Source organism: Erythrolamprus reginae, chromosome 10 (genome assembly GCF_031021105.1).
Source record: "Erythrolamprus reginae isolate rEryReg1 chromosome 10, rEryReg1.hap1, whole genome shotgun sequence".
Lineage (NCBI taxonomy): Eukaryota > Metazoa > Chordata > Lepidosauria > Squamata > Dipsadidae > Erythrolamprus > Erythrolamprus reginae.
In genome coordinates, this window is record NC_091959.1 from 49,903,670 (window position 1) to 49,927,226 (window position 23,557).

General features: G+C 65.7%; 5 protein-coding genes across 13 annotated transcripts; 2 read left to right on the plus strand and 3 right to left on the minus strand.

The window, feature by feature from the left end:
* Nucleotides 1–167: 167 nt before the first annotated feature.
* On the minus strand, nucleotides 168–5,176 carry GLTP (glycolipid transfer protein). The gene is made up of 5 exons (XM_070763385.1): nucleotides 4,556–5,176; nucleotides 1,929–1,990; nucleotides 1,587–1,720; nucleotides 1,315–1,465; nucleotides 168–1,067 (listed from the first exon to the last, which is right to left on the minus strand). Exons 1-5 carry the CDS (start codon nucleotides 4,656–4,658, stop codon nucleotides 885–887), a joined length of 633 nt encoding a protein of 210 aa, XP_070619486.1. The 5' UTR covers nucleotides 4,659–5,176; the 3' UTR covers nucleotides 168–884.
* On the plus strand, nucleotides 4,815–8,616 carry TCHP (trichoplein keratin filament binding). Its single transcript, XM_070763384.1, has 12 exons — nucleotides 4,815–5,616; nucleotides 5,713–5,923; nucleotides 6,013–6,069; nucleotides 6,170–6,238; nucleotides 6,331–6,504; nucleotides 6,726–6,838; nucleotides 7,156–7,222; nucleotides 7,343–7,515; nucleotides 7,650–7,731; nucleotides 7,844–8,029; nucleotides 8,116–8,259; nucleotides 8,374–8,616. The coding sequence occupies exons 1-12, from the start codon at nucleotides 5,426–5,428 to the stop codon at nucleotides 8,404–8,406; spliced, it is 1,500 nt and encodes a 499-aa protein (XP_070619485.1). The 5' UTR covers nucleotides 4,815–5,425; the 3' UTR covers nucleotides 8,407–8,616.
* Nucleotides 8,617–8,776: 160 nt separating this feature from the next.
* On the minus strand, nucleotides 8,777–17,006 carry GIT2 (GIT ArfGAP 2). 8 transcript variants are annotated; one of them, XM_070763373.1, is made up of 19 exons: nucleotides 16,943–17,006; nucleotides 16,092–16,225; nucleotides 15,417–15,529; nucleotides 14,970–15,075; nucleotides 14,735–14,821; nucleotides 14,509–14,639; nucleotides 14,242–14,336; nucleotides 14,075–14,120; nucleotides 13,845–13,893; nucleotides 13,641–13,713; nucleotides 13,410–13,507; nucleotides 13,034–13,145; nucleotides 12,697–12,842; nucleotides 12,406–12,510; nucleotides 10,981–11,214; nucleotides 10,689–10,771; nucleotides 10,408–10,581; nucleotides 10,255–10,318; nucleotides 8,777–10,161 (listed from the first exon to the last, which is right to left on the minus strand). In XM_070763373.1, exons 1-19 carry the CDS (start codon nucleotides 16,989–16,991, stop codon nucleotides 9,949–9,951), a joined length of 2,112 nt encoding a protein of 703 aa, XP_070619474.1. In that variant the 5' UTR covers nucleotides 16,992–17,006; the 3' UTR covers nucleotides 8,777–9,948. The 8 variants fall into 8 exon arrangements, with proteins under 8 accessions (XP_070619474.1, XP_070619472.1, XP_070619473.1 ...); XM_070763371.1 differs by having other exon boundaries at nucleotides 12,361–12,510; XM_070763372.1 differs by having other exon boundaries at nucleotides 13,845–13,896.
* ANKRD13A (ankyrin repeat domain 13A) lies at nucleotides 16,627–22,201 on the plus strand. Of its 2 annotated transcripts, XM_070763379.1 has the most exons (16): nucleotides 17,038–17,241; nucleotides 17,328–17,355; nucleotides 17,908–18,040; nucleotides 18,144–18,268; nucleotides 18,572–18,617; nucleotides 18,794–18,937; nucleotides 19,028–19,223; nucleotides 19,370–19,436; nucleotides 19,570–19,651; nucleotides 19,748–19,809; nucleotides 19,937–20,067; nucleotides 20,346–20,503; nucleotides 20,584–20,697; nucleotides 20,826–20,986; nucleotides 21,218–21,285; nucleotides 21,539–22,201. In XM_070763379.1, exons 4-16 carry the CDS (start codon nucleotides 18,188–18,190, stop codon nucleotides 21,729–21,731), a joined length of 1,503 nt encoding a protein of 500 aa, XP_070619480.1. In that variant the 5' UTR covers nucleotides 17,038–17,241; nucleotides 17,328–17,355; nucleotides 17,908–18,040; nucleotides 18,144–18,187; the 3' UTR covers nucleotides 21,732–22,201. The 2 variants fall into 2 exon arrangements, with proteins under 2 accessions (XP_070619479.1, XP_070619480.1); XM_070763378.1 differs by lacking the exon at nucleotides 17,328–17,355 and having other exon boundaries at nucleotides 16,627–17,241.
* Nucleotides 22,202–22,462: 261 nt separating this feature from the next.
* Nucleotides 22,463–23,260, minus strand: C10H12orf76 (chromosome 10 C12orf76 homolog). Its single transcript, XM_070763382.1, has 2 exons — nucleotides 23,062–23,260; nucleotides 22,463–22,974 (listed from the first exon to the last, which is right to left on the minus strand). Exons 1-2 carry the CDS (start codon nucleotides 23,177–23,179, stop codon nucleotides 22,889–22,891), a joined length of 204 nt encoding a protein of 67 aa, XP_070619483.1. The 5' UTR covers nucleotides 23,180–23,260; the 3' UTR covers nucleotides 22,463–22,888.
* Nucleotides 23,261–23,557: the final 297 nt, after the last annotated feature.

The following is a 23,557-nucleotide window of genomic DNA, read 5'->3' on the forward strand; positions in this document are numbered from 1 at the left end:
GCTGCCCTAAAGGGCCTTTTCAAAATAGTTTGGGGGCATGGATTCAAGCAACACCTGACCCCCGTATGTGACCCCCACTCGACCTCCCCCATAACCCCCAGCCAGAGTGCTAGAGATGCCCCACCCACCGAGTCTCCCTTGGGCAAAGCAGAAGAAGTTGCACCATCTCTCTCACAAAACTTTAATTTAAAACCCTCCACGGAAGGCATCAAGCAGCAGCAACACCACTAAGGCTGGACATAGGTTTCCATGCCCCAGAAAATGACAGAAAATGTCCAGCTCCCTGAAGAAATCCACTGTGCAAAGGGGCCTCCTGGACATTCACCGCAAGAGTCGCTCTGAAAAGTCACTGACCGGTCGTGCCGGGCTGGTTTCACTCTCCAGAAATCGGCCGGGATGTCGTCAGGGGAGCAGAGAAGGTCAAAGGCCACCCAGAGGAAGCCCACCAAGGCCCCACGGCCAGGAAGCCGCCTCCCGAGGGGTGAAGGTCCCCAAGACGAGGCTTCCCTGCTTGACGCGCCCTCCTGGCATGGCCACTGGGACGCTTGGCCACTAGCCAGTCCTGGGGCCCGACCGGCGTCTGCCCACGGCTCTGCGGAAGACAGGTTCTCCCTGGCCGGCAGCCTCAGTGGGCAGGGCGGGGCTGCTACCCCCCCCCTCCCTTGTGTCCCTAGAAGCAGGAAGGCCGTTAGAGAAAGTCCACAAAAGAACATCAAAGCCCATCAGCCTGGGCCAGAGAGGAGAGCCCTTTCTGTGGCCGCTTGGCCTCCTAGAAGTGCTGCAGATCTTGAGTCCAGGTGACCTCGAGGGCCGGAAGGCACTTGGTGGGCTGCAGAGGGGAGGGGGGAGGCCAAGGAGGGAGGGGAGGGCCTGGTGTGGGGGGGTCAAGCTTTGTAGTTCAGCTCCGCGTTCATTTTCATGTACATCTCGTAGATGGTGTCGAGGATGGGGGTGGCCTTGGACAAGAACTGGTGGACCTTCTCAAAGGTCTCCTCCTCCTTGACCTCCTGGCCTTTCTCCAGGGCCTTCAGCAAGTCCGACTTGTAGGGCAGAGCGTAGACGGAGCCCTGGGGGGGGAGGAAGGCCGGTCATGGGACCCCCGGCACCTTTGCCTTTCCTGCCTTGGCCAAATGTCCCACCCGCAAATGTAGGGCCAGCGCAAGAACCCCACCCCACCCGTCCTTGCAGAAGGGGGGCAGTGCAGGCAGGGGTGTTGCCTCCCTCCACCCCCCAGCCTCCCCCACAAGCTCCCCCACAAGCTCCCCAGGTGGGCGGGCTCTCTGCTGGAGGACCCCCTGCCCCCGGGGGGCTCACCAGGAACAGCTTCTGCAGGATCCAGCCGTGGTACTTCCGCAGGGCCAGTTCGTAGGCCTTGGTGGCATTCACGCGGATGAGGTTGGGGTTCTCCTTGTCCTGCTCCCCATCGCAGAGGCTCTGCAGCAGCGTCTGGATGAACCTCAGTCCCCTGCCGGGGGGGGGGAGAGAAGGGGGGAGGAGAAAGGCTTCTGAGAGGATGCCCAGGCCCTCCCACCCTTGAGCTGCCCCCCTCAGGAACAGAGCTGGCTTTCTGGCCACCCCCCCCTCACCTCTTCAGCCACATGAGGGCCAAGGTGGCCCCCACTTTCGGCCACTCCGACCCATACATTTCCTTCTCCGCTTCCAAGATGTTCTGGAGGGTCTTGAACTTGGTCGGGTTCGATTCGTAAACCGCCCGGATTTTCTGAAAGGAACAGAAACATGCGTTTGACCCTGGGGGTGGTTCAGGGGGTGCAGCCCCCCCCAGATCCTGCTTCTTATACAGCCGAAGCCCTGTCCATGAGCTGCCCTCACACAGCACCCAGATTTGCAAGCCCCCCTAGCCGCAGGTGGAGGCTAGTCTGGTCAAAGCCCCAGGCCCAGCGGCCCCTCCCCTCAGACCCCTCCCCTACCTTAATGTTCCCCGAGAGATCAGCTTTCACGGGGGCGTAGACGATCGGGGCGCCCAGGCAGTCTGCGGAGGAGAGAGCAAAGGTTGGGGGGGCTCTGGATTCGGCAGTGGTGGGACCCCCCCCATCTAGCCTGCCAAGGGGCACCCAGGACCCGGCGGGTGGGCAGCAGGGGGGCCACTTCAGACAGGAAAAGAGCCCAGCCCCCCACCAGACAAAAGCAGGGGAGGGAAGAGGAACCCCCCCACCCCAGAATGCTCCAGGGAGAAGGAGCATCTTCAGACAGGGAGGGGTCACATCTGGATGTTGGGGAGGATTTAATTGAGTGGCATTTCCCCACAGTTGGGCATCCTCAGGGAGGAAGTGGGGGAGTGAGGCTAGATGACCCTTAGGAGCTCAGCCCTCCCTCTTGCCCTCTCCTGCTCCCTTAGGCTTGACCTACACTGCAGGGATGTTGCGAGACACAGGAGGATGGAGCCACAGAGAAGAAGGCTGTGGGGTCAGAAATTGGTGCCTTTAAGCCTTGCACCCACCTCCCCATATGCGGCCTTTCCTGAGAGGCTGGGGGGCTTCAAAACAGCCCCCCCATCCTGTCAGTCTTTGGGGGAGTGGCCTTGGAGACATGCCTTTCTCTTCCAGGAGTGTTGAAGGGGTGTGTGCGTGCGTGAGAGAGAGAGTTGGGTTACTTTTTTCCTCTTAAGACACATAAACGTTGTATCGTTCATTCAAATTGACAGGCTGGAAAGGATGCCTTCCGCTTGTGCAATAGGGCACCTGGTGGATTCTCAGCCATTCAGCCCCCACGTTGCCATGCAAAGGCCGAAGGACCCGGAGCCCCAGGGAGCCCCACGCCCACAGTGTGCTTCCTGGGGGGAGGGATGCTAGCAGGGTGTGTGTGTGTGTGTGTGTAGGGGCAGCAGGGCCAAGCGAAGGGAAGCAGTTTGCCAGCCAGAAGGCAAGAGGAGGTTCCCCAAGACGCCTCCGTCCGCTGGCTCAGAGCTTTGGGCCTGGAGAAAAAAGCTGCAGCTCAGTGTCTGGAGGGGGGGGGCTGGGGAGGCCTGTTCCACCACACGCCCCCACCCCCCTCGGGGCACGGCTGCCTCTTCCTCCAGATCCCCCAGCAACAGGTTCTTCCTGTTCTTCCGGTTCCCCCCCTGGGGCTTCCGGGAATGGCAGAATGGCAGAGGGCCTCCGGGCAGCCACTCAGCAGGGCTTCCCACCCCCGCCAGGGCCCCTCCCCTCCCGTCTGGGGGCTGGGAGGACCTGGATGCCCATGCCTATCCGGAGGGGGGAGGCTGAGCCAGAGTGAGGCAATCCGCCCCCTGAGCCTTGCACAAGGGAGAAGGGATAGGCTGGCACCACCGGGCAGGCCCTGCAAGCTTTTCTCACGGGGGGGGGGAGAAGGGGGGGCGATGAGCAGGCCTGGGCTCCTGGCACTCCCTGCCAGCAGAAAAACAGGCTGCTCAGCTCTTAGCAGGGGCGGCAAAGCTCCCCCAGTGGGTGCCCAGCTTTCAAGCACAAGAGAGTTGGACTTGCAAGAAGCCCCCTTGGAAGACCTGCCATCCAGCCCCCCTTCTGCAGCTTTGTGTGAGGGGGGCTAACTCAAGAAGCCCCCAGGGATTCAGGCACCATTCCCCAGTTCTGCAGCTCCTGGAGCCCCCAGAAAAGCCTGGAAGGGGCCCTTAATGAAGGAGTTGGGGGGCCAACCTAAGGAGGCCCTGAATGAGTCCGCCATGTCTAGTCCAAGTGCCCAGTCTTCCCTGGTAGGCTGCTCCTGTCCATGGAGTGTCCATTTTTCTACCGGGGCCATTGCAGGGAAGGGAGGAATGTCCAGGTGCCCAGGATCCTCAGTGTGCCCCTCCCCCCACAGGAGTCCCAGGTGCTTTGTTCCTCCAAGGAAGTCAGTTTTCATCCCCCCCCAACTAAAGGCCCACCCCCTTTTCTTGGAGGCCCCCTGGGAAGGCCCCCCCCTCCCGCAGCCACAGGGCCTCTTCTTTGGCCTCTCCAGCCTTTGTTGGGTGCCAAGGAGACCTGGCCCGGTTCCTATCGGTGTCGGTTACGGGCATTGTGGAAACCTCTGCCGAGCTGAGAGCCCAGGGGTCCCGTTTCCACCCTCTCTTGGCTGCCCCCCCCATCCACCTCCTCCCGCCTGCTTCGGGGCGCGGATCTGTCCGGGAAGAAGATGCCCGCGAGAGACGGAGGGGCCCCCCAGGGAAGGCCGGGCTTCACGTGAGGACCATCTCTCAGCCACCTCGTCCCGCGCCCAGAGAGTCCAAGAGAAGGAACCCCGCAGGGAAACCAAAGGGATCGCGGAGGCTCAGGACTTCGGCCCCTCCGGCCACCCCGAGAAGCTCCGCCGCTTGGCCCAAAGCCGCCCCGGGGTAACCGAGCCGGGCCTCCCGGGGACAAGGCAGGCAGCGGGGCGGAGGGCTTGGCGGCCCGGCCGGGATCTCAGCGGAAGCCCCGCGGACGGTCGGGGCTGAAGGGGCGCGTGGCAAGGGGCTTGCGGGATTCTCCGCTCCGGGCGCCGGGAAGAGCCGGGCTGGACGCGGCCCCCGAGAGCCTCCCCTGCAGGGCGGTTGGGCCCCCGGCCAGACCCCCCCGACCCCTCTCCCCCCCCGGGCGCTGACCGAAGAAGGGCGGGAGGTGCGCGACGGCCTCCAGGAAGGGCGCCGTGTCGATCTGCTTGTCGGCCGGCAGCGTCCGGAATTCGTACTCCAGCAGCAGCGCCATGGCGGGAGCCCAGCCGTCCCCCGGGCCCGTCGGCAGCACAGCGGTTCTCGTCGGGGTGGAGCCGCCATCGCCGCCCCCGGGGGAGGGAGGGAGGGAGGGAGGGGGGCGGGACGCCCAGCCCAGTCTACCGGCGAGCGCGGCCTGGGCGGGGCGGGGGGCAGAGTCCGGGCGGCGCTGCCTCGGCCCATGTGCAGAGCGCGGTGGTCTCGACGGCTCCCACGAAACTCTGCAGCGGCGGCCACAGCTTCGGCTTCCCTCGGCCCGGCCGGGGATGATGGGCGCGGCAGTCCGGCTCTCCGCTCCGAAGCCCCCGCCGGGAGGGGCCAAAGCCTGAGCCGGGCCGCCCTGCAGGGCTGCTGTGAAGCCCGCCCGCCTTGGCCCCAGACTTCCAGACGGGAGCGGAGGCTCCTCGGGCGCTGCGGCTGCTCCTTCAGTCCATCCCGAAAACGGCGCCCGGAAGCCGCCCGCCCTGAGCCCCGGAGGCGCCTCTGTTTCTTGGCTCTGTGAGCCCCAGCTAGGCTCCGCCCCCTTGCGCGATACGGGGCCTCTTGTCCCTCGGCGGCCCCTGTAGAGCGACCGGAAGCGCTGCCATGGAGACGACCGGCGGCGCCGGAAGGAGCTGGGCCGTTGAGCGTTCGAACGGAGGCGGCGTCGGAGCTCCTGTCGGAGGCGTCGGAAGGGTCCCGTAGCGGCGGAGCGGGTGACGTCAGGACGCGCGGCCGGGCCTCGGAGTGACGTCACCGCGCCTCCCTCCCTCCCCCCCAGCCATGGCCGTGCCCGCCCCCCCGCCGTTCTGGGGCAGCCGGTGCCGCGCAATGGAGCTCCAGCTGGTGCGGCGGCGGGAGCAGGAGGCCCGTCTGCGCCGGCAGTGGGACCTCTACAGCCGCTCCTTCCAGCAGTCCGGGCTGCACAGCCGCAAACAGGCCGAGTGGAGCTCCCGCCGCTCCTTCCAGCAGAGGTGAGCGGGGTCGGGGGGTCGTCGTGAGGGGGGGGCGAGGCGGGGGGGGGGGAAGACGCCCCCCTCCACTCCCTTCTCCTCCTTCTCCGGCCGCAGCATGGAGGCTCACGGGCGGGAGCGGCTGGAGGCGGAGGCGGCGGCGGGCCTGGAGCGGCGGCGGCGGCGGCTGCGGGAGCTGCTGTGGCGGGAGCGCGAGGGTCTGGCGGCCGAGCTGCGGGGGCTGCGCGCCGGCGGGGCGTCCGAGCTGGAGGAGAAGCGGCAGCGGAGCCAGGCGCTGCGCTCGGCCCGGGAGGAGCGGCGGAAGCAGGTCGGGCCTCGGTCCGAGGGGGGCGCGTGGGATGGGGGCCTCCCCCTCCGGTGGGCCTGAGTGACCCCTGTCCTGCCCTTGGCTCGCAGGTGGCGGAAGAGCGTCTCCACGACTGCTGGCGGAAGAGCAGCGCCAAGCTCCGAGAGGTGGGGAGCGTGGGGGGGGGCTCTTGGGGGGCGGAGGGGGTGGGGAAGGCCCCCACCGAGAAGAGACAGTGACCGGCTGTTTGTCTCTGCTGGCCTTCAGGTGAGCTCAGAGCTGCAGAAGAAGCAGGTGGTGGAGGCCTGGGGGGACCAGCTGGCCCTGAAGCACCAGGTAGGTGCACCTGCCCCCCCCCCCTCTGCCCCTTCCCAGGACAAGGGGGGACACGGAGGCTTCACGCCTGCTTTGCCTTCCTCCCAATCCAGCGAGAAGCAGCTGATCAGGAGCAGGAAGCCCGCTGCGAGAACCAGTACGAGAGAGCCCGCCGGGAGGCCCTGGCGCGGCTGGAGGAGGAGCAGCAGCGCAGGAGGCGGGCGGAGGAGAAGCGGGCGGAGGTCCTGCGGCAGCAGATGGCGGAGCTCCAGCTGAGGGACGGCCAGGTGCGCGAAGGGCGGGTCCTCCGAGAGCCCACTGAGCGGCCCCCTCCCTCCCGGAGCATCAAGGGGGGGGAGCAGCCTGCAGCTTCTGCCCCATTAGGATTCCTGGGCCCATCTGCCCCCCCCCCACCTGGGCTGAGGGGGAAGGGGTTGTAGAGGCAGCCGAGGCAGCCATGGACCGAGGGGGAACTCTCTGCCCCCCCCACTCTCTCTCTCTTGGCCAGGCCACCCGGCTGAAGGAGGAGGAGGAGGGCCTGATGAAGCAGCATTGGGAGCTGCAGGCCCTGGAAGCCCAGCGGAAGCTGGAGGAGGAGCAGCGGAAGAAGGCGGAGCTTGGGTAGGTCACGGGGCGGGGGTGGGGAGCTTCCCTCCAGGGGCTCTGGGAGGAGGGGGCAGCCAAAGGGTTGGGATCCAGGGCCCAGACAGAGAACACGATGGGGTCAAGGGGGGGGAATTGGCCGATGGCTCCCCCCGTCTATTCTTGCAGAATTCTGCTCCGCCCTTTCTGGAGCGGCTGCTAGGCCCGGTCAGCCGTGCTGTTCGCAGAGTCTTGGGCTCTGCTGGGACGTGGAGAGCTTTTTGGGGGGCTGCTGGTCCCCCAGGTTGCTCTCAGGGGTGCCTGCCCCCTCATTCCGTGGCCCCGTCTTTCCCCAGACGCTTTCTGAAGCACCAGGTCCAGGCCCAGCTGAGGAAACGGGCCCAGCAGGTCCAGGAAGAGCTGGTAAGCTTCTCCCACACCAGGGGCAGCTGCTGACGGGGCTGGGAGGGGCCCTGCCTGCGGGAGTGGTCTCCCCCCCCAAAGACGAGGGAGGCGAAGGCTTCCTGGGCTCTGTGTCTGCAGGAGAAGGACCGGCGGATCCTCCTGGCGCTGTCCGAGAAGGAGGAGGAGCAGGAGCACCTGCACTCCGCCCGGCGGGAGGAAGCCGTGGCCGCTGTGGCCTGGATGAGAGCGGTCATCGAAGAACAGCTGCAGCTGGAAAGGGAACGCGAGGCGGAGCTGGAGACCCTCTTCAGGTGAAGGAGGGCTCAGGACGGGAGCCAGGACCCTCCCCTCCAAGGCCTTAGAGGCGCTCAGCGCACGCGGGAGGGCTGGGGCTGTTGCTGGGCAGTGGGTACCTCTGTCCTGTCTTTCCCTCCCCCCCCCCCAGGGAGGAAGCCAGGCAGGTCTGGGAGAAGCGAGAGGCGGAGTGGCGGAAAGAGCGGAAGGCCCGCGACAGGCTCATGGCGGAGGTGAGGAGGGGACTTAGAGGGCGTGGGGGGCTGCTCTCCCGAAGCAAAGGAGGGCCGGGTCTCAGCTCCAATCCTCCCCCCCTCCCCCCGGTCTGTGGCTCCTTCCCACCAGGTCCTGGCCGAGCGGGAGCAGCAGATCCAGCGGAAGATGTGGCACAACCGCCAGGCCCAGCAGGAGTCGGTCAGGGCCCGGGAGCAGCTGATCCAGCAGCTGGAAGAGGCCAGGCAGTGGACGCAGCGGGAACAGGAGGCGGCGGCTGAGCGCAGAACCACACGCAAGCAGGAGCTGCAGGCCCAGGTGGGGCTCCCGGGGGAGGGGCAGGTGGGGGCCTGGAGGTGCCTCCCCCTCCCTCCCACGCTGACTCCCTCCCCCTCCCCCTCCAGCTCACAGAGCGGCAGTGCCAGCAGGAGGAGGAGCTCCGGCACGAGCAGGAGGCGGCCACGGAGGCCCAGCAGCAAGAAGAGCGGCACCGGCAGCTGGAGGAGCTGGAGGTCAAGCGCATGGTGGAGGCTGGCCATCACAACCAGGTGGGAGCCGCTACCCCCCCCCCGGACAGCCAGGACTGACCAAGTGCTACAGGCCCTCGAGGGTGGGTGACTGGTGACTGGCCTCCTCCGCCCAACCTCCCTCTCTCCTTCTAGGGCCACCGCTGCCCCAAAGCTGCCTGGAGCTGAAGAGGAGCCTGGGCCCTCTGCTGCTTCCTGCTGCACTGACCACCTGGGCTGGCTCCCCCCAGGAGTGGTCTTCCCGCCTCCCCCGCCCTTGAAGGAGCAGCTGCTGGCCGGTGGTTGTCGCCCCTGCCAAGGCAGGACGGAAGAGGGGATGCGGAGGGGATGGAAGAGGGGTGTTCGTAAGGTCAATAAAGTGCTACTTTTCTTTTTTCATTGGGTCCCTCTGGCCGGGTGCGGACCAGAAAGGCTGAGGGCAAGGGCGGGCGATGCAAAGATTCTTCTATTTCTGTCCCCCCCGCTTCCACCCCCGCCCCCCCCAAACGGCACAAGGCTTTTTGAAAAGAGCCGCAATGAGAGGCCAGGATTCCAGGTGTTATGGCACTTGGTTTTTTTTATACACGTAAGATTTACATATGCACACACTCACACACACGGCACGGAGTCCTCACTCGGTTGTGGCTTCAAAATGGAGGTGGGGGGATCTGAAGGGTGCCCCACTCTTGCAGGGGCTCCTGAGCAAGGCCAGTCCGGCAGAGCCGGCCACTGCTCTCTGGCCGCAGGGGAGTGTCCTGAGGGACCGTCCAGGCTCTGTTTTTCTCTCTTTGCCTTGACTGGCCCTTGTGCTTTCTTCATGCTTCGCACAGAGGCAGAGGGCCAGCAGGAGGGGGGGGCTGCCTGGACATCTCCCCCCTCCCACGCACACACTCCCAACTGCCAGGGGGGCCGGGAGGGGTCTGCTCCCCCCTCTCCTGGCCAGGCCTTCCGCGTGCACTCCAGAAAAGACCCTCATGCGCCCATCATGGGTAAAGGCAGGGGGTCCCAAAACAAAGACACAAGGACAAAAGAGCAGGGGACAGGAGCTTTCCATGTCGGGGGAGTCGATGCAAAAAAAGGCAGAGCCTTTTTTTGCAAAAGCACTTTCCAGAAAACCCAGCAAGAGGGGAGGGGGAGTGGGGGGTGGGATGGGCCTGCCTGGCTCTTCCTCAGATGTTGCCCTCTGGAGCAGAGAAGTGGGGGGGCTGCCCCTTGGCCCCAGCAGAGGGAGGGTGGGGGGACTCCAGGCAGACTAAACAGGAAGTGTGTGGGGGGGTGTCCATGTGACGGTTCCCTGTATCTCAAGAGGTGTCGCCCTCTAGTGGTTCAATGGTGCCAAGCAACTGCACAGCTGGATTCCAGAGCAAGTCCCTGAACGTCCACGTTCACAACGGGTGTAACAAAAAGGGCGCAGGGTCCGAACTCCCTTCCTCACCGCAGCAAAAAAAAAAAATTAGTCCTGCAAGCTGGTGACGATGTGACGGCTGACGGAAGAAGGCGGACTCCCAGTGCACGCGCACTCCATGCCGGCCCACACGAGCACCAAATAAGGCAGCGGGGTCTCGACAGTCCTGGGAAAGAGTTTTCTTAGAAAAACAACATGCAAAAAAATTTAATACTGAGTTTCCTTTAAAAAACGGGCAACGCACCGCTTCAAATATTCCTGTAAAAAGGGCTCCCTTCCCTTGGAGACCTGAGCTCAGTGTCCGAGGCGGCCGAGGCGGAGCCCCCTCAGTTGGCGTTCTCTTTGGTGGTGATGGTGACCAGCTGCTTGGCCGCCTTGGCAATGTCGTAGGCGCACTGGATGACCTGCTGGGTGACCAGCTGGACGTCGGCGGTGGAGCAGGACTCAGGCGGGAGGGCCTTGGCGCACTCGGAGTACAGGCGGAAGGCGCTGGAGGTCAGCAGGCGCAGGGGGGTGCGCACCAGCTCCGACAGAGGCTTCTGGAAGGAAGCAGGGGAGGCGGAAGGGTTCGGCCCACCCGGCCTTCCCCAGTCCAGGACCCCCCCCCTTCCTGCCCCGGAAGCCCCACTCACTTTGGGGAAGAGGGCGGCCATCTCCGTCACAGCCAGGTGGATCCTCTCCGAGCAGGGGACGTAGCTGCAGAGGAGGCGGGTGAGTCTCCAGAGGGGAGGGGGCTCTCCCTCTCCCCAGCCCCTCCCTCCCCGCCCCCCTGGGCCAGGCCCCACCTCTCGTGCTTGCTCTCCTGGGCCGCCCTCAGCAGCTCCTGGATGTTCTTGGTGATCTGCTCCGTCTTCCGAATCACGTCCTCGGTGCTGGGGAAGCTGGGGGGCCTGGGGTGGGCCTGGGGGTCCTTGCCCTCTGGCCCAAGGAGGCTCCGATGCCTGGACTTCCTCGTGAGCCTGCCCAAAAGACACACGCTGCGTCCCCAGACTGCCTGCTCCGTGCCCCCCCCCGGCCCCCTTGGGCTGAACTCCCAGCCTTCAGTCAGCCGAGCCCGGGCCCTCACCCCGCCTCCTCCAGCTCCAGCACAGGGCCCGTGTTGTCGTAGTCCCCCTCGGGCAAGCTGCTCTGTTTCTCCAGCCGGCACATCTGGGAGGGGAGATGGGGAAGAGGAAAAGAAAGAGTTGCCACCCCACCCAGCCAGCCGCAGCCACCTCCTGCCTCTTGCCAGCCCCCCCCCCAAAGAGACCCCCCATGTTTTGTGGGCTTGGGGACTCTGGAGCCCAGACTTGGCAGAGGGCCGGGGAGAGGATGAGGAGTGGGCCGAGCGCCAGAAGGGCCGAGGGAGCCTGACTCACATGGAAGAGCTGCAGCCGGGGGCCGAGGGGCTCCTCCGGGTAGGGGGCTTCGGTCAGGGGCAGGTAGGGCTTCTGGGCGGACCCCGTCTCGTACATCGACATGGGCCGGCTGCTGCGCAAGGAGGGGCGTCGGGCGGAGGGCACGTCCGCGTACTCGGAGACGGCCGGGGCTGGGGGGGCGCTGGGGGGGCCCTGCCGGCGGAGGCTGCTGTTCTCGCTCTGCAGGCTCTGAAGCTGGAAGGAAAGGCGGAATCGTCCCCCCCACTCTGCGCGGAGGGAGGGGGGCCTGGCAGCCGGGCGGGGCTCAGCCGCTCCCACGAGGCCTCCTCCAAGAGGGACAGCGGCTTGAGCAACACTCCTTGAGCGAAGGAGGCACCCGGGTGCAACCGCGAGGGGGGGGTTGCCAGCCGGGAGGGGAAGTGTGGAAATGCCGAAGCCACAGGGGAAGAGGAAACGAGGCGGAGTGGACGGCCAGAGCGGGAGGACACACAGCCCACTTCCTTCCAGGCCTTCAAGTGGGGGGGGGGCAAGGGCCTGGGGCTCAATCCAGCTGCCCAGAGGGTTCACACCCCAGTCCTGACGCTTCCCACCCAGGAGCCCACAGCCCTGGCAGGGCCCCCTCCCACCCAGGTGGGCAGGGGCAACGGAGAGAACCCTGCTGAGAACTGGGGGGGGGGGGAGCGGCAGAACCCCATGGGCGGATGGTCTGCAAGGCTGTGGATTCCTGCTTGCGTGTGGAATGGCCACTCCCCAAATCCCCTCTCTGCGTATCTGGAATACACAAACTAGCCCCCCAAGTGTGGGGCTGAGGGGCCGTGCTTGCATTCTCCCTGGCAAAAGAGGAGGGCAGGGCCTGCCAGGGGGCAGAGAGGAAGCCCCCCCCCCAAGCACTTCCTGAAGTTCCCCATCTCAACTGGGGGGGGGGGTGGGTTGGCTGTGTTTCCTCTTTTTTGGCAACTGCTGCCAGCCCTGCCTGGGCACTCGGGGAAGCGCTCCCGAGGGCCAGATTAAATGCCCAACCCCAAAGAGGGCCACAGCTGCCCAGCCAGAGGAAGGGAGGAGCCCAGGTGTTGCGGGCCTTTCAGGGGAGGGAGGGGAGGGTGGGCAAGAGCAGAGGTGACCACGCCCCACCCGCCCTGGGGACACCAAAGGCAGGAGGGGGGGTCAGAATTCGGATCCCGTTCCAAGCTAAAACCACTGCCCACTACCTAGACGGCCTCGCTCCCCTTCCCCATCATCCCCAGCCTGTGAGAGCTTAGGGCTGCACCCGCCAGGGGGAAACGGCTACTCTACTGGGGGCCGGGGGGGGCAGAAAGGCCCCCGGTGACTCTGGTCAAGCGGCCTGGGGCCGGACAGGCCGGGGGTGGAGGGCAGGGCTACCTTCTTCTGCATGGTCCTCAGCTCATCGCTCAAGTTGACGTTCACCTTCAAAAGCTGCTGGATTTTCGCCTCCGAAGCCACCAGGGCCTTTTTCACCTGCAGGTATTCGTGGGCCGAGATGGGGCCGTCCGACAGGTCCGAGTCCAGGCTCTGGGGAAAGAGGGGGAGGGGGCACACTTTTACCAGGGGGCTACGCTTTCTCTGCTGAGAGGGAGGCTGCCCCAAAGGAGCCAGGCCTCAGTGGAGGGGGCAAGGAAGAGGGCGGCCCCCCCTCCAGGATCCCAGAGGAAGCCCCCCCTCCGCCCCCCCCAAGGCTGAGCCCTTGCCCCCACCCACCTTCTGCCGAGAGGCCTTCCCCGAACTGCCTTCCAGGTCGCCTTCTTCGTCGGAGGCCACGCTGTCATAGTCGGGCTGGTCGGAGGCATCGTGACCCCCCAAGCCCTGCTGGCTGTTGACCGCCTTGAGGACCAGCTCCACGTTTTCTGAGCGCAGAGAGAGAATATGCGTGTGGGGGGGGCTGAGGGTGGCCTTGGCCGGGGGGGGGGTCTTCTTTGCACCTTCTCCCAGGGACCCCTCTGCCCTCCAGGCCCCTCCTCTCTCTCCCCCCCCTCCCCCCTCCCGCTGCCTACAGGGGACCATCCCAAGAGCTGGGCTCTGGTGGGGGGGCCCTCACCTGTGGCACTTGGGACGGGGTTCCCCTGCTGCCTCCGTTTGGCGTCCCCCAGGATGTCGATGACCAGCGTGGCGAACTCGTGGGCGTTGAAGCGGGCCAGTTTCTGCCTGCCCTGCAGACACGGGGGGGGGGGGGGGGCTTCAACACTCCAGAGGCCTTTGGGGCAGGAAGTGGGGCTCCTTCCCACAGAGATTGGAGGCTGCCCCCAAACTAGCCTTTCCTGGCAGTGGGCGCTTCCGGCCCCTCCTCCCGTTTAGAACCCCCACCCCGTTTCCAAGGGCAACTCGGCATGGGAAGACTGGGGCCGTGTCCCCCGACCCCCCCAATGGGCGCTGGCTTCTCCCGGGAACTGCCAGAACCCAAGGCAGATCCGCACCTGGTTCCTGGTTGAGGAATACTCCGGGTTGACCGGGAGGAAGGGGACCACGGTGGTCTCGGTGACCAGGGTGCTGTGGTTCTGGGTCGCCAGCCACACTGTCGGTGCAAGCAGAGGGAGAGGTCAGGGGGGCGCGAGGCTCCTGCCCTTCCCCCGGGGATCCATTTGGACCCCAGCCCTGCAAAAGCAAGGGGGTGTGTGTGGAGGGGGGGGGCTGCCCGAGGGAAGCACCTGCATCCGTCTCCCGCCTGTCCACCTCGTCGTAGACGTCCATGGCCAGCTCTTCGAACAGGTGATTGTTCAGCTGGAGAGGGAGGGAGGGAGAGGCTGAATGGGGAAGCTGGGCCTGCCAGAGTGGGGCCCGAGACCGGCCATCGGCTGGGGGTCTCAGGAAGGGAGGGGAGCTGGGGAAGGCAGACCCAAGTGGAGACTCACCAACTGGAGCTTCTTCTTGGCTGCTTTGGCCAGGGCCGAGACGTCCAAGCTGCTGCGGGAACAAAGAGCCCTTCAGAGCCCCCCCCCCCCCCTCCGGGAGGGCAGAGCTGGGCAGAGGAGCAAAGGGAGCCACTACAGAGGAGACCCTCCCTCTTCCTGCTTCCCAAGGGGGAAGGACGCCAGCCTTTACCTGCCCCTCACACCCCCAACACCTGGCCTTGGTCTCTTACCTGTCTGCCATCTGAGGTATGATAAAATGCTGCCTGCCTTTGTGATCTGAAAGGAGGATTTCGAAAGGGCATCAGGGCAGGGAAGCTGCCCACCTGGACGGGGGGCCAGAGAGAGATAAAAGTGGGCAGCGGAGGGGGACACCTGCCCACCCAGGACGTCCAGTTACCTGGTTTTCTGCCACAGAGATAGAACGCCAGTCGGTCGGTCAGCTCGTACTGGATTTCCACCAGGCGCTCGGCCAGCTCGTGGTGCCCTCCTTGCCTAGTGGGAAAAGGGGGCAGAGGGGCACTCAGACCTCCCTGGGGCTCCTGGGGAGGGCAAAGCGGGTGGGGGGCTGCCCAGCTCTGCTCTTAATTGGGGACCCCCCCCCCCCCCGCAGTCCATCCCGAGGGAGCTCTGCTCTGGGCCCCTCCCCTGGCCAAAGAGGGCTGACCTTGCGTAATCCACAGGGGTCTTCCCGCAGGAGTCTGGGGTGCCGGGGTCAGCTCCGTACACGGCCAGCAACTCCGCCTGCAGGACCTGCCCCGTCTTGGCTGCCACGTGGAGTGGGGTGTTCCCCTTCTCCTACACAAGGGCCAAGAGAGCCTGGCTCAGCCGCACGCCCTCCACCCCGTGCCTGCCCAGGGCCGCAGCAAGGCCAGCCCCCCTCCCCCGCTCACCGGGTGGAAGAAGTTGGCCTGGGCGCCCAACGAGAGGAGCCGCAAGCAGGTCTCCAGGTTGCCCGTCCGGACGCTGGAGTGGAGTTGCTGGAAGCAAAGGCCAGAGGGGCCGTGACAGACCTCACCAGTCATCCCCCCCCGGAGCCCCCACCAGTCAGCTGAAGCCACGCACGGGGGCGCCTGGAAGAGCCGGACGCTGGGGGCCCCTCCCGCCACCTGCCCGGGGAGAGCCTACCTTGCTGAGGTCTTTGGCGGTCACGCTGTCGTCGTCTCGGCAGGGCAAGCGGTGGACGAAGGCCAGCATCTGGTATTTGGCCCGAATGAATTCCGCCTTGTTGGGGCTGCAGGACACGAAAGAGGAAAAGGCTGCAACGCGGGAGCTGAGGGGCCACTCCTGCAGAGGACCCGGGAGGCAGAGGAGGGGGCAGCACGCGGGGGAGGCAGAGATGGACAATCACGAAAGGGGTCGGGCCAAGCTCCTCGTCCCCAGTGTGTTTATTTCCAGGGCATCCCCTGATGTTGCTGCGGGAGGGGTGGCCGCCCTGAGCGGAGACTCAACTTTAATCCAGGCACAAAAGGCAATAGCGGCCTTGCAGGGTGTGTGTGTGTGTGTGTGTTTAAAAGTGAGACCAAGCGAGCTGTTCCCCAGCTGAAGAGCGTCTCCCGCCCTGGCTCCACTTACTGCACTTTGTCCTGAGGGTTTGCTTTGCGCCGTCCACTCATGACCGAGGCCGGGTCCAGCAGGGAGTGCTCCCAGATGGAATTAGCACCATTGTTGTATAAAGTTTCCACCATCTGCAAAACAGAAGCCAAAGCCCTGGAGCTGCCTCTCCTCCTCCTCCTCCTCCTCCTCTTTGGTGGCTCGGTCACACTTGGAGCTTTTTGCAAACCGGAGCAGTCTGAATGGCATCGCTTGACCAAAGCCCGTTTCCTTTGGCCGGAGCCAGGAACCTTACAGACTGGGTTGCTTAAAGCAGTGTTTCCCAACCTTGGCTGGGGGATTCTGGGAGTTGAAGTCCAAATATCTTCAAGCGGCCAAGGTTGGGAAACACTGGCTGAAAGGCCTTTCACCTTAAGACACAAAGCCCATGGCAACACATGACTTCATCCTCAATTGTTTGGTGCCAGGCCCAGAGAACCTCCACCCCACCCCCCCACCCCTGAAGGGGCTCCCACTGAGAAGGGAACCAGGGCCTGGCTGGGCCCAAACCACGGAGCCCTCTTCCTCCTCCCGGGGGGGCAGGAAATGCTGGCAAGCCCCGGTTCTCCATCTCATCAAGGCACCCGGAGTGGGGGGGGGGGAAGGGGAGGGGGGGATTCCAGCTCTGCCCGGCCCCCTCTCCCCCGCCGGCGGTACCTGCAGGAGGGTGGCGGGCCAGGGCGTGTGCTTCAGGTGCCGCACCTGGGAGATGTGGCGGCCGAGGCTGCGGTGGACGCTGCAACACTCATCGCACAGCAGGACGCCGCGGTTGACGGAGGCCCAGCTCGGCTCTGCCGGGGGAGAAGCCGCACGAGCGTCGGACGCCGCCACCCCCGCCGGACCCCCCACCCCCCAGAGCGGGACCCTCACGGGAGGGGTCTCTTAGGCCCCTCCCCCCTCGGCTGGGTAGGCCCCGCCCCCCGTGTGGCCCTCGGGCCGCTCTGCCCCCGGTCTCCCCTCCCCCCCCATGGGCCCTACCGGCGGCGCTGCAATCCGCGCAGACGTCGCTGCTCCGCAGCCGCTTGGACATGGCGGGCAGGGAGGGCCGGGGTCTCCGCCGCCGCCGCCCGCAGGTCGCCCTCCGCCCCGCCAGTCACTGAGCAGCCTGGCCGCGCACGCGCACGCCGCCGGCGCGCCTCGCTGCGCAAGCGGCGTCATTCGCCAAGACGCTTCCGTACGTCGCGCGAGGGGGTGTGTGTAAAGGAAGAGGAGCTGCGGGCGACATGCCGACGCCGGGCGAAGGAAGGCAGGCGCGGCCATGTCTAGAGCGGGCAGAACCGCCGCTCCACGGCTCTCCCTGCGACGAAGGCCGCCGGAAGGAGCGGTGGGATGAATTGGCCGCCGTTTAGTCCTCAACGTGCCCTGAAACCAGAAGGCGCTGCGTTCCCTATTTGCCACCCCCCCCCCGGAAAAAAAACGCCCCCTGCCGGGTCTCCTCAGGACACGCTTCTTGAGGGCTGCCCTCGCTCAACATGGCCGCCACTAGGAGGAGCCACGGCGCCCTTTACCGATTGGTCCCCGAGGGGCGCGGCGGCCGACGGCGCCCTGGGTCGACATGGCGGCTGCCCTGACCCAAGATGGCCCCGCGGGCGTCAGGGGCAGCGGCGCCGCAGGGCGGAGCTCCCTTCTTCCGGGCCCGGCTGTGGCGGCGGGCAAGAGGCGGGTCGGTGTTGAGCCGGCTGGACCATGGCGGGCCGGGCGGCGTAGAAGTCGGGGCCGCAGCATGAGCGCCGCCGCCCGGTTCCCGCTTCACCGGCTGGTCTGGCGGAACGACTTCCGGCAGCTGGAGGCCGCTCTGCCGGGCCAGGTAGCGCGGGGGGCGGGGCGGGGCGGGGGGGCGGCGCTCAGGTGGGCCGGGGCTCGGCCTCAGCCGCAGGTGCTCTTCTCTTTCAGCTCGCCCCGCGCGTGGCCGGAGGCGGAGGTAAGGGGCGCGGGCCTCGCATGCCGGCCGCGCTCGCATCCGTGCCGTCCGGACGTCCGATCATTGTCTCTGTGCGCCTCGCATCCCAGCACCCCCTGACACCCTCCCCCCGTGCTGGACCCCCCCCCATGGCCCCGGGCCTGGCTGGGATCAGCAGGAGGCCCCCCGCCCCCCCAACCAGCAGGTCCCCCTCTGAGAAGCGGCTTCTCCTTCGCCCCCTCCCCAAATTCCAGACTGGTTAAGAAGGGGAGCTCACCGCCCCCCACACCCCACTCAAGCGCCCCCACCCCACCGATGGAGAAAGGGACCCCCTCCTCCTCCTGCTCCTGCTCCCTTGGCAGAGGGAAGGCAAGGGAGGAGGAAGGGCCTCACCGGACGCTTCCCCACCTCTGAGCTTGCCTGTCTGTGTGTCGGAGGGAAGCAACGCCGCCGCAGGGCTGGAGCTGCTTCCCAGGTCCCGTGGTGTGTCTGCCCAACGGTCACCATCTCGTCCGTGTCCTGGTGAAGGGGCTCCAGGGGTCCTCAGAAGAGCTCTCCCCCTCCTCTCCCCAGGATGTCGAGCAGCAGGATCCTCGCGGGCGAAGCCTCCTGCACCTGGCGGTCTCCTTGGGCTACGTGGAGTCTGTCCGCGTCCTCTTACGGCACAAGGCGGACGTCACGAAGGAGAACGGCCAGGGGTGGACAGGTGAGAGGAGGAACCGGAGTCTGTGGAAGGGGGGGGCAGCGCTGCCTCTCTCTCTCTCTCTCTCTCTCCTCCGCGCACTCATCTCGCTTTCCCTCCCTGCCAGTCTTGCACGAGGCCATCAGCACCGGCGACCCGGAAATAGTTCACATGGTCCTCCAGCACCGGGACTACCAGCAGACGTCCACGACCCTCGGGGGGGTCCCCGAATTGCTCCAGAAGATCAGTGAGGTAAAGGGAGGGGCAGGACAGAAGAAGCCAGCTGGGTGGAGACCCTTCGGGCAGCCTCCGTGTCCTAAGCGGGGATCGGCCCTTGTTGCGAGGGCGATTTCCTCCCCTCCGAAAGCCCCACCCTCGGGCTCTCCCTCGGCCATTGCACTGGCCTGAGCGACCTTTCCCTCCCCCCAAATTCCATGGACGTGAGTCCTTGCCCCTTAATGCCCCAGCCTCAAATTGGAGGGCTCACTGCAAGCCCAGTCCTGCTTCCTCCTCCTCCTCCTCCCCCTTTCATTCTTGTCTCATCTCCCCCCATAGACTCCAGATTTTTATGTGGAGATGAAGTGGGAATTCACCAGCTGGGGTGAGTCTGAATCAGCCTGGCTCATGGCATATACATTTCATATAATAATAATAATAATAATAATAATAATAATAATAATAATAATGGTGTTCATCTTGTGGATTGTGTGGATTCCTGTGGCCCGCAGGGGTCTCTTAGCTCTTCTGCCCCCCCACCCCCGTTCCCTCTCCCCACAGTCCCACTGGTGTCCAGAGTTTGCCCCAGTGACGTCTGCCGCATCTGGAAGAGTGGGGCAAAGCTGCGCGTGGACATCACCTTGCTGGGCTTTGAGAACATGAGCTGGGAGCGAGGGAGGCGCAGCCTGATTTTCAGAGGGGAAGGTGAGGCAGGGCCAGGGCTCCATGGGGAGGGGAGGGAGGGGGGAAAGGACCCTGCCCCTCTTTACCAGCCCTCTGCGCCTGGCTTTCCAGATACCGGGCACTGGGCTGAGCTGATTGAGGTTAATCACGATGACCAAGTGGTGGCGGCCGAACGCTTTGAGATCACGCAGCAGATCAAGCGTCTGACCCTGGACTCCATGGTCCCCAAGAACAAGGAGGTGGAGCGGCGGCTGACCTCCCCCATCCTCACCACCTCCCTGGACACCAGGAACATCGCCTTCGAGAGGTAGGAGAGCCTCTTGGCCCACGGCCCGCGAGAGGGGCCTCTCTTCCTCCCTCCGAGGGATAAAGGGGGCTTGGGGAGCACCGGGAGGGTCCTGGGCCGAGCACGGCCGCAGCCCAGAGGCCTGGAAGCAGATGTTTGCCTTGCAGGGACACCTCTGGCTTCTGGGTCTGGAAGACAGAGCGGAGTGAAGTGGTGAACGACTACGAGGCCAAGGTGAGAGAAGCCTCCTCCTCCTCCTCCCTTCCCCCGGGCAGCCTGCTCCCCTTGGGGTCCTCTCTTGTGCCCCTCCCGCTCCTCCTGGATTCCCTGCTTGGGGCAGGTGTGAGCCGCTCGCTCCGTCCTCCAGGTCTTCACGGCCAACAACGTGAATGTGGTGACCAGGATCCGGACAGAGCACTTGACCGAGGAGGAGAAGAGAAGATACAAAGGTGGGCGCCTTGCTGGGGGTGACTGGGGAGGGGGGGGTCCTTGTGGGGCGGAGAGCAGCTTGGAGCTGACTGGCCACTCTCCCTCCCTCCTCCTAGCTGACCGAAACCCCCTGGAGTCCTTCCTGGGCACCATTGAGCACGAATACGGGGCCCAGCAGGTGAGTCTCCCAGGGCTGCCCCACCCTTGCCCCCCTCCTGCTCTCAGCCAGAGGACGGGGGGAGGGGGGGCTTCTGGGGGGGGGGAGGGAGCCGCCCCTGAGGGCAGTCACCTTGCCCTTTCCCCAGGACCTGACGACAGAATTTGCCTCGACCAACAACCCAACCGCTATCACGCCAGAGGAATACTTCGACCCCCAGTTTGAGTTGAAGGACAGAGATATCGGCAGGCCCAAAGAAGTGACCATTCGGACTCAGAAGTAAAGCCTTTGGCTCCCCCGGTTCTCTACCCCCACCCCACCCCCAGGAAGAGCCAGCACCCGCTCAGCAAGAGGGAGGATTTGGGGTGTGTGTGTGAGTGTGGCCCCCATTTCTCTTTCCATGTTTGCAAGGGAGCCGCTCTCCCTTCCAAAATCTCCCACCGTGTCTCTGGCTTAGGGGTGGGGAAAGGCCCTTAGGAGCAGGTCCCACAGGGATAAGCCCCCCCCCGAAGGATTCTGCCCCCCACCCAGGCAGCCCCCCTGCCTTCCTTGCCCAGGTTCAAAGCCACCCTGTGGATGTCGGAAGAGTTCCCGCTCTCGCTGGTGGAGCAGGTCTCCCCCATCGTGGACCTGATGGCCAGGACCAGCGCCCACTTCGCTCGGCTGAAGGACTTCATCACCTTGGACTTCCCTCCTGGCTTCCCGGTTAAAATCGGTACGGCCTCCGGGGTCTGCTGCGATACCCGGAACGCGCCAGGAAGCTGCTCACTCCCCCCTCCCTCCTCCTCCCCACAGAAATCCCCCTGTTCCACATCCTGAACGCCAGGATCACCTTTGGGCGCGTGAACTGCTGCAGCACCCTGGACGAGGCCCCGCCGCAGGGCCCCGAGAGCCCCAGTGGGGGCGCTGGTGAGGGAGCTGCTCTGGGGGAGGGGGAACACACGGGAAGGCCGTCTGGGGTGGGGGGGGACAGCTGCAGCCTCTTTGTGGAGTCCCAGATGTGTCTTGATCGGAGCCCCCTCCCTCCCTCCCTGCAGCTGCCCCGGCCTCCCCCTTCGTGGTGGACCCCTCCGTCTTCGAGATCCCCAAATCCTACCGGGTCCAAGACGATGGCCGGAATTTGCACGTCCAGGACGAAGACAATGAGATCATGCAGTTTGCCATCCAGCAGAGCCTGATGGAGTCCGGCCACAGCCAGGTGACTTTTGCTCCCTGTCCTGCACAGGGTCAAGAGTACGGCCCACCAGGCCTGGCCATTGGACCCACTGGGCTGGGCTTGGCATTCAAAGCCAAGAGCGCAGGCCTGTTTAGGGGTGGCACCTGGCTGCTCTGGAGGCAGCCCATGGAGGAGGGGTGGGTCAGCCCAGGGACCACAGCGCCCCCTGCAGGATGGGAGGGGGAGCTGCCTGTCACCCGTGTGTCTTCCCAGGAGCTCTTGGGACCAGCCTTGAACGGGGATGCCTCCTACGCCCAGGACCCCCACCTCCACTATCAAAGGTAAGGCCCGGGGAGGGGGGGAGGATCCCCCAGGGCTGCACCCAGGCCAGCGAGGGCCCCATGGGCTGGTGGGCAGGCATGGGTGGTGCCAAGAGCCCCCTCTCTCCTGGCTCCAGGTTGCCTCCTTCCACCCGCGGGCAGCTGCCTGCCCCGTCCACCAGGAGACCCTCCCCCAAGTCCTATGGAGCCCCCCTCCCTCTGGGGGCCTCCTCTCCCGCCCGGTCAGACGGTGCTCCTCCCCTCTCCCGCGCAGGGCCCTGCAGGAGAGCCTCCTGGCAAGCGGCGTGAGCCACCCACCCCTGCGGGGGTCTTCCACCTTTGACCGGGAGTTGCAGCTGGCCATGGCGCTCTCCCTCCAGGAGCAGGAGGAGCAGGAGCAGCGGAGGCAGGAGGAGGAGGAGCAGGAGCTGAAGGAGGCTCTCCAGCGCTCCCTGCTGGAAAAGTAGCGGGACGACGCCCACGGGAAGCAAGCGCCAGATGGCCGGCCCTCCCAGGCCTGGCCACTCGATGGCCCTCTGCTGCCAGGGAGGGGGCTCTCCCGCTCACTCGCCAAAGCTTTGAGCCCAAAGATGGGGGCACGTGGCCTTCTGCAGCCACGAAGGGGGCAGCCCAGCCCCCTTTGCCAAAGCCTGCCTGAAGGGGGCGCAGACTCTTGCCGGCCTCAAGGGGGGCCTGAACGTGAGGGGGGGGGGGGGCGCGTGCTTCAGCTCCTCACCCACCAAAGATTTTGGCAACCTCCAGGTGTCCATTGAGAGCCCCCCCCTGTGCCTCGCCCACCGGCGCGTCCTGCCCCTCCCTTCGGACTCCTCCAGCCGCTTCTCCGTCTCTCGCTAGCCTTCCTCAGCCCCTCCCTCTCAGGCCCCTCCCGGCAAATTTGGGGGGCTTTGTGTTTTTAAATAAAGTGGGGGCAACTCCCGCCTTGGCTGAGTTCCTTACCTGGGAAAAAAAAGGTGAGGGGGTGGGCCTCTTTTGGGAGTGTTGGCAAAGGGAAACTGCAGAGAGAATTTGAATTATTGGGTCAGGCTGCAATTCTAGGATGGCGTACTTTGTGTCCCCCCCCCCAGCAAAAGCTCCGCACTCCCCACAAGGCTTTGGGGGTCCTGCTGGCTGAGAAGGCCAGGTGGCCCCAGGAAATGTCCCCCCCCCCATGAGAATTGATGGAGATGGCTAAGCAGAATCACAAAGACAGCGGGTTTATTAGAGACCCCAAAGTAGCTGATGCAGGTCAGGACAATCCCACTGGAGCATAGCAACAAAAAGCACAGAATCACGTAGGTGTCGGCAGCCGCCTGGGCCGATCAGAGGGCAGCCCTGGGGGGAGGGGGGGGGCTTTCCCTGGGCATCTTCTGCCGGCTGGACGCCCCTCCGGTGAGAACCCCCCCCCCCCCCGTTTAGATTCCGGGAACTAGGGGGGCGGTCTTGGCAACTGGACAGCGGAAGGGAGGCGGACTTTCCGTGGAAGCTCAGAAATCGATCCCGAGTTCACCGACGGAGCTTCAGCCGGCAAAAGCTTCTCCAGCCCGCCGGGGGCAACGCGGCAGGTCAGGCCGAGGGAGAGTCGGGGCGGAGCAAGGCGGTGGGCGCTTCGGGCATCAGCAGTCGGCTACCTCCGGCGGAGCGGCCGGTAGACGCAGAGGGCCAGCAGGAGGGCGGCGAGCAGCAGGAGGCCGAAGACGCTGCCCAGCAGAGCTGCCGGTGAGAAAAGGCGGCCCGGTCAGCGAGAACCCCCCTCCCGCGCCCCCCACGGGCAGCCGAGCCCGCCCCGCCGCTCCTTACCCAGGTTCTGCCGCTGGAGGACGGCGAAGGGACGCTGCTGCCCGCTCGCTTCCCCGGCCTCGCCCGGCGCGAAGACCAGCAGCGGCAGCAGGGAGGCTCCCGGGCGGCTCTGCGGCATCCTCACGGCAGTGGAGAGCGGAGGCGCGCGCAACCCCGCACCCAGGGGCCTCTGAACATGTGCAGAGCGCCCCCCCACACGGAAGGGGCGTGGCTTTCATCCCGGACAAGCGACCGGCCGACGCCCTGCAGCCGCAGCCTTCGGACAGACGGGGGGGGGGGGTCCTTCGTGAGTCCCGATCTTGAGGCATTATTCGGCAGGTGGCGGTTTTATTGGGGGTCTTCGGGGGGGGGGAGAAGCAAAGCGGGACGACCCAACCCAGCAAAGCCACGGTTTCCTCGCCGTTCTTTCCGGGGCGCCGGGTGGGAAGCCGGGGTCGGGGCGCCTGGCTGGCTGCTCTCGGAGCCCTAATGGGAAAGAGGCAGCCTCCCCCCCCCG

Bases quoted from the DNA above. Each gene is read 5' to 3' on its own strand.
- GLTP (XM_070763385.1), bottom strand. From the start codon at position 4,658: ATGGCGCTGCTGCTGGAGTACGAATTCCGGACGCTGCCGGCCGACAAG. The intron at 1,466-1,586 runs GTGAGGGGGGGG...CCCCCCCGGCAG, and splicing joins GCCCTCATGTGGCTGAAGAG to GGGACTGAGGTTCATCCAGA. The intron at 1,068-1,314 runs GTGAGCCCCCCG...CTCCCCCCCCAG, and splicing joins TCCTGCAGAAGCTGTTCCTG to GGCTCCGTCTACGCTCTGCC.
- TCHP (XM_070763384.1), top strand. From the start codon at position 5,426: ATGGCCGTGCCCGCCCCCCCGCCGTTCTGGGGCAGCCGGTGCCGCGCA. The intron at 6,070-6,169 runs GTGGGGAGCGTG...GCTGGCCTTCAG, and splicing joins GCAGCGCCAAGCTCCGAGAG to GTGAGCTCAGAGCTGCAGAA. The intron at 7,223-7,342 runs GTAAGCTTCTCC...CTGTGTCTGCAG, and splicing joins AGCAGGTCCAGGAAGAGCTG to GAGAAGGACCGGCGGATCCT.
- GIT2 (XM_070763374.1), bottom strand. From the start codon at position 16,464: ATGTCCAAGCGGCTGCGGAGCAGCGACGTCTGCGCGGATTGCAGCGCC. The intron at 13,714-13,844 runs GTGAGTCTCCAC...CTCCCTCTCCAG, and splicing joins CCAAGAAGAAGCTCCAGTTG to CTGAACAATCACCTGTTCGA. The intron at 13,508-13,640 runs GTGCTTCCCTCG...TTGCACCGACAG, and splicing joins CAGGCGGGAGACGGATGCAG to TGTGGCTGGCGACCCAGAAC.
- ANKRD13A (XM_070763378.1), top strand. From the start codon at position 16,990: ATGGCGGCTGCCCTGACCCAAGATGGCCCCGCGGGCGTCAGGGGCAGC. The intron at 19,810-19,936 runs GTGAGTCTCCCA...CCCTTTCCCCAG, and splicing joins ACGAATACGGGGCCCAGCAG to GACCTGACGACAGAATTTGC. The intron at 20,987-21,217 runs GTGACTTTTGCT...GTGTCTTCCCAG, and splicing joins TGGAGTCCGGCCACAGCCAG to GAGCTCTTGGGACCAGCCTT.
- C10H12orf76 (XM_070763382.1), bottom strand. From the start codon at position 23,179: ATGCCGCAGAGCCGCCCGGGAGCCTCCCTGCTGCCGCTGCTGGTCTTC. The intron at 22,975-23,061 runs GTAAGGAGCGGC...TCTCACCGGCAG, and splicing joins CCTCCAGCGGCAGAACCTGG to CTCTGCTGGGCAGCGTCTTC.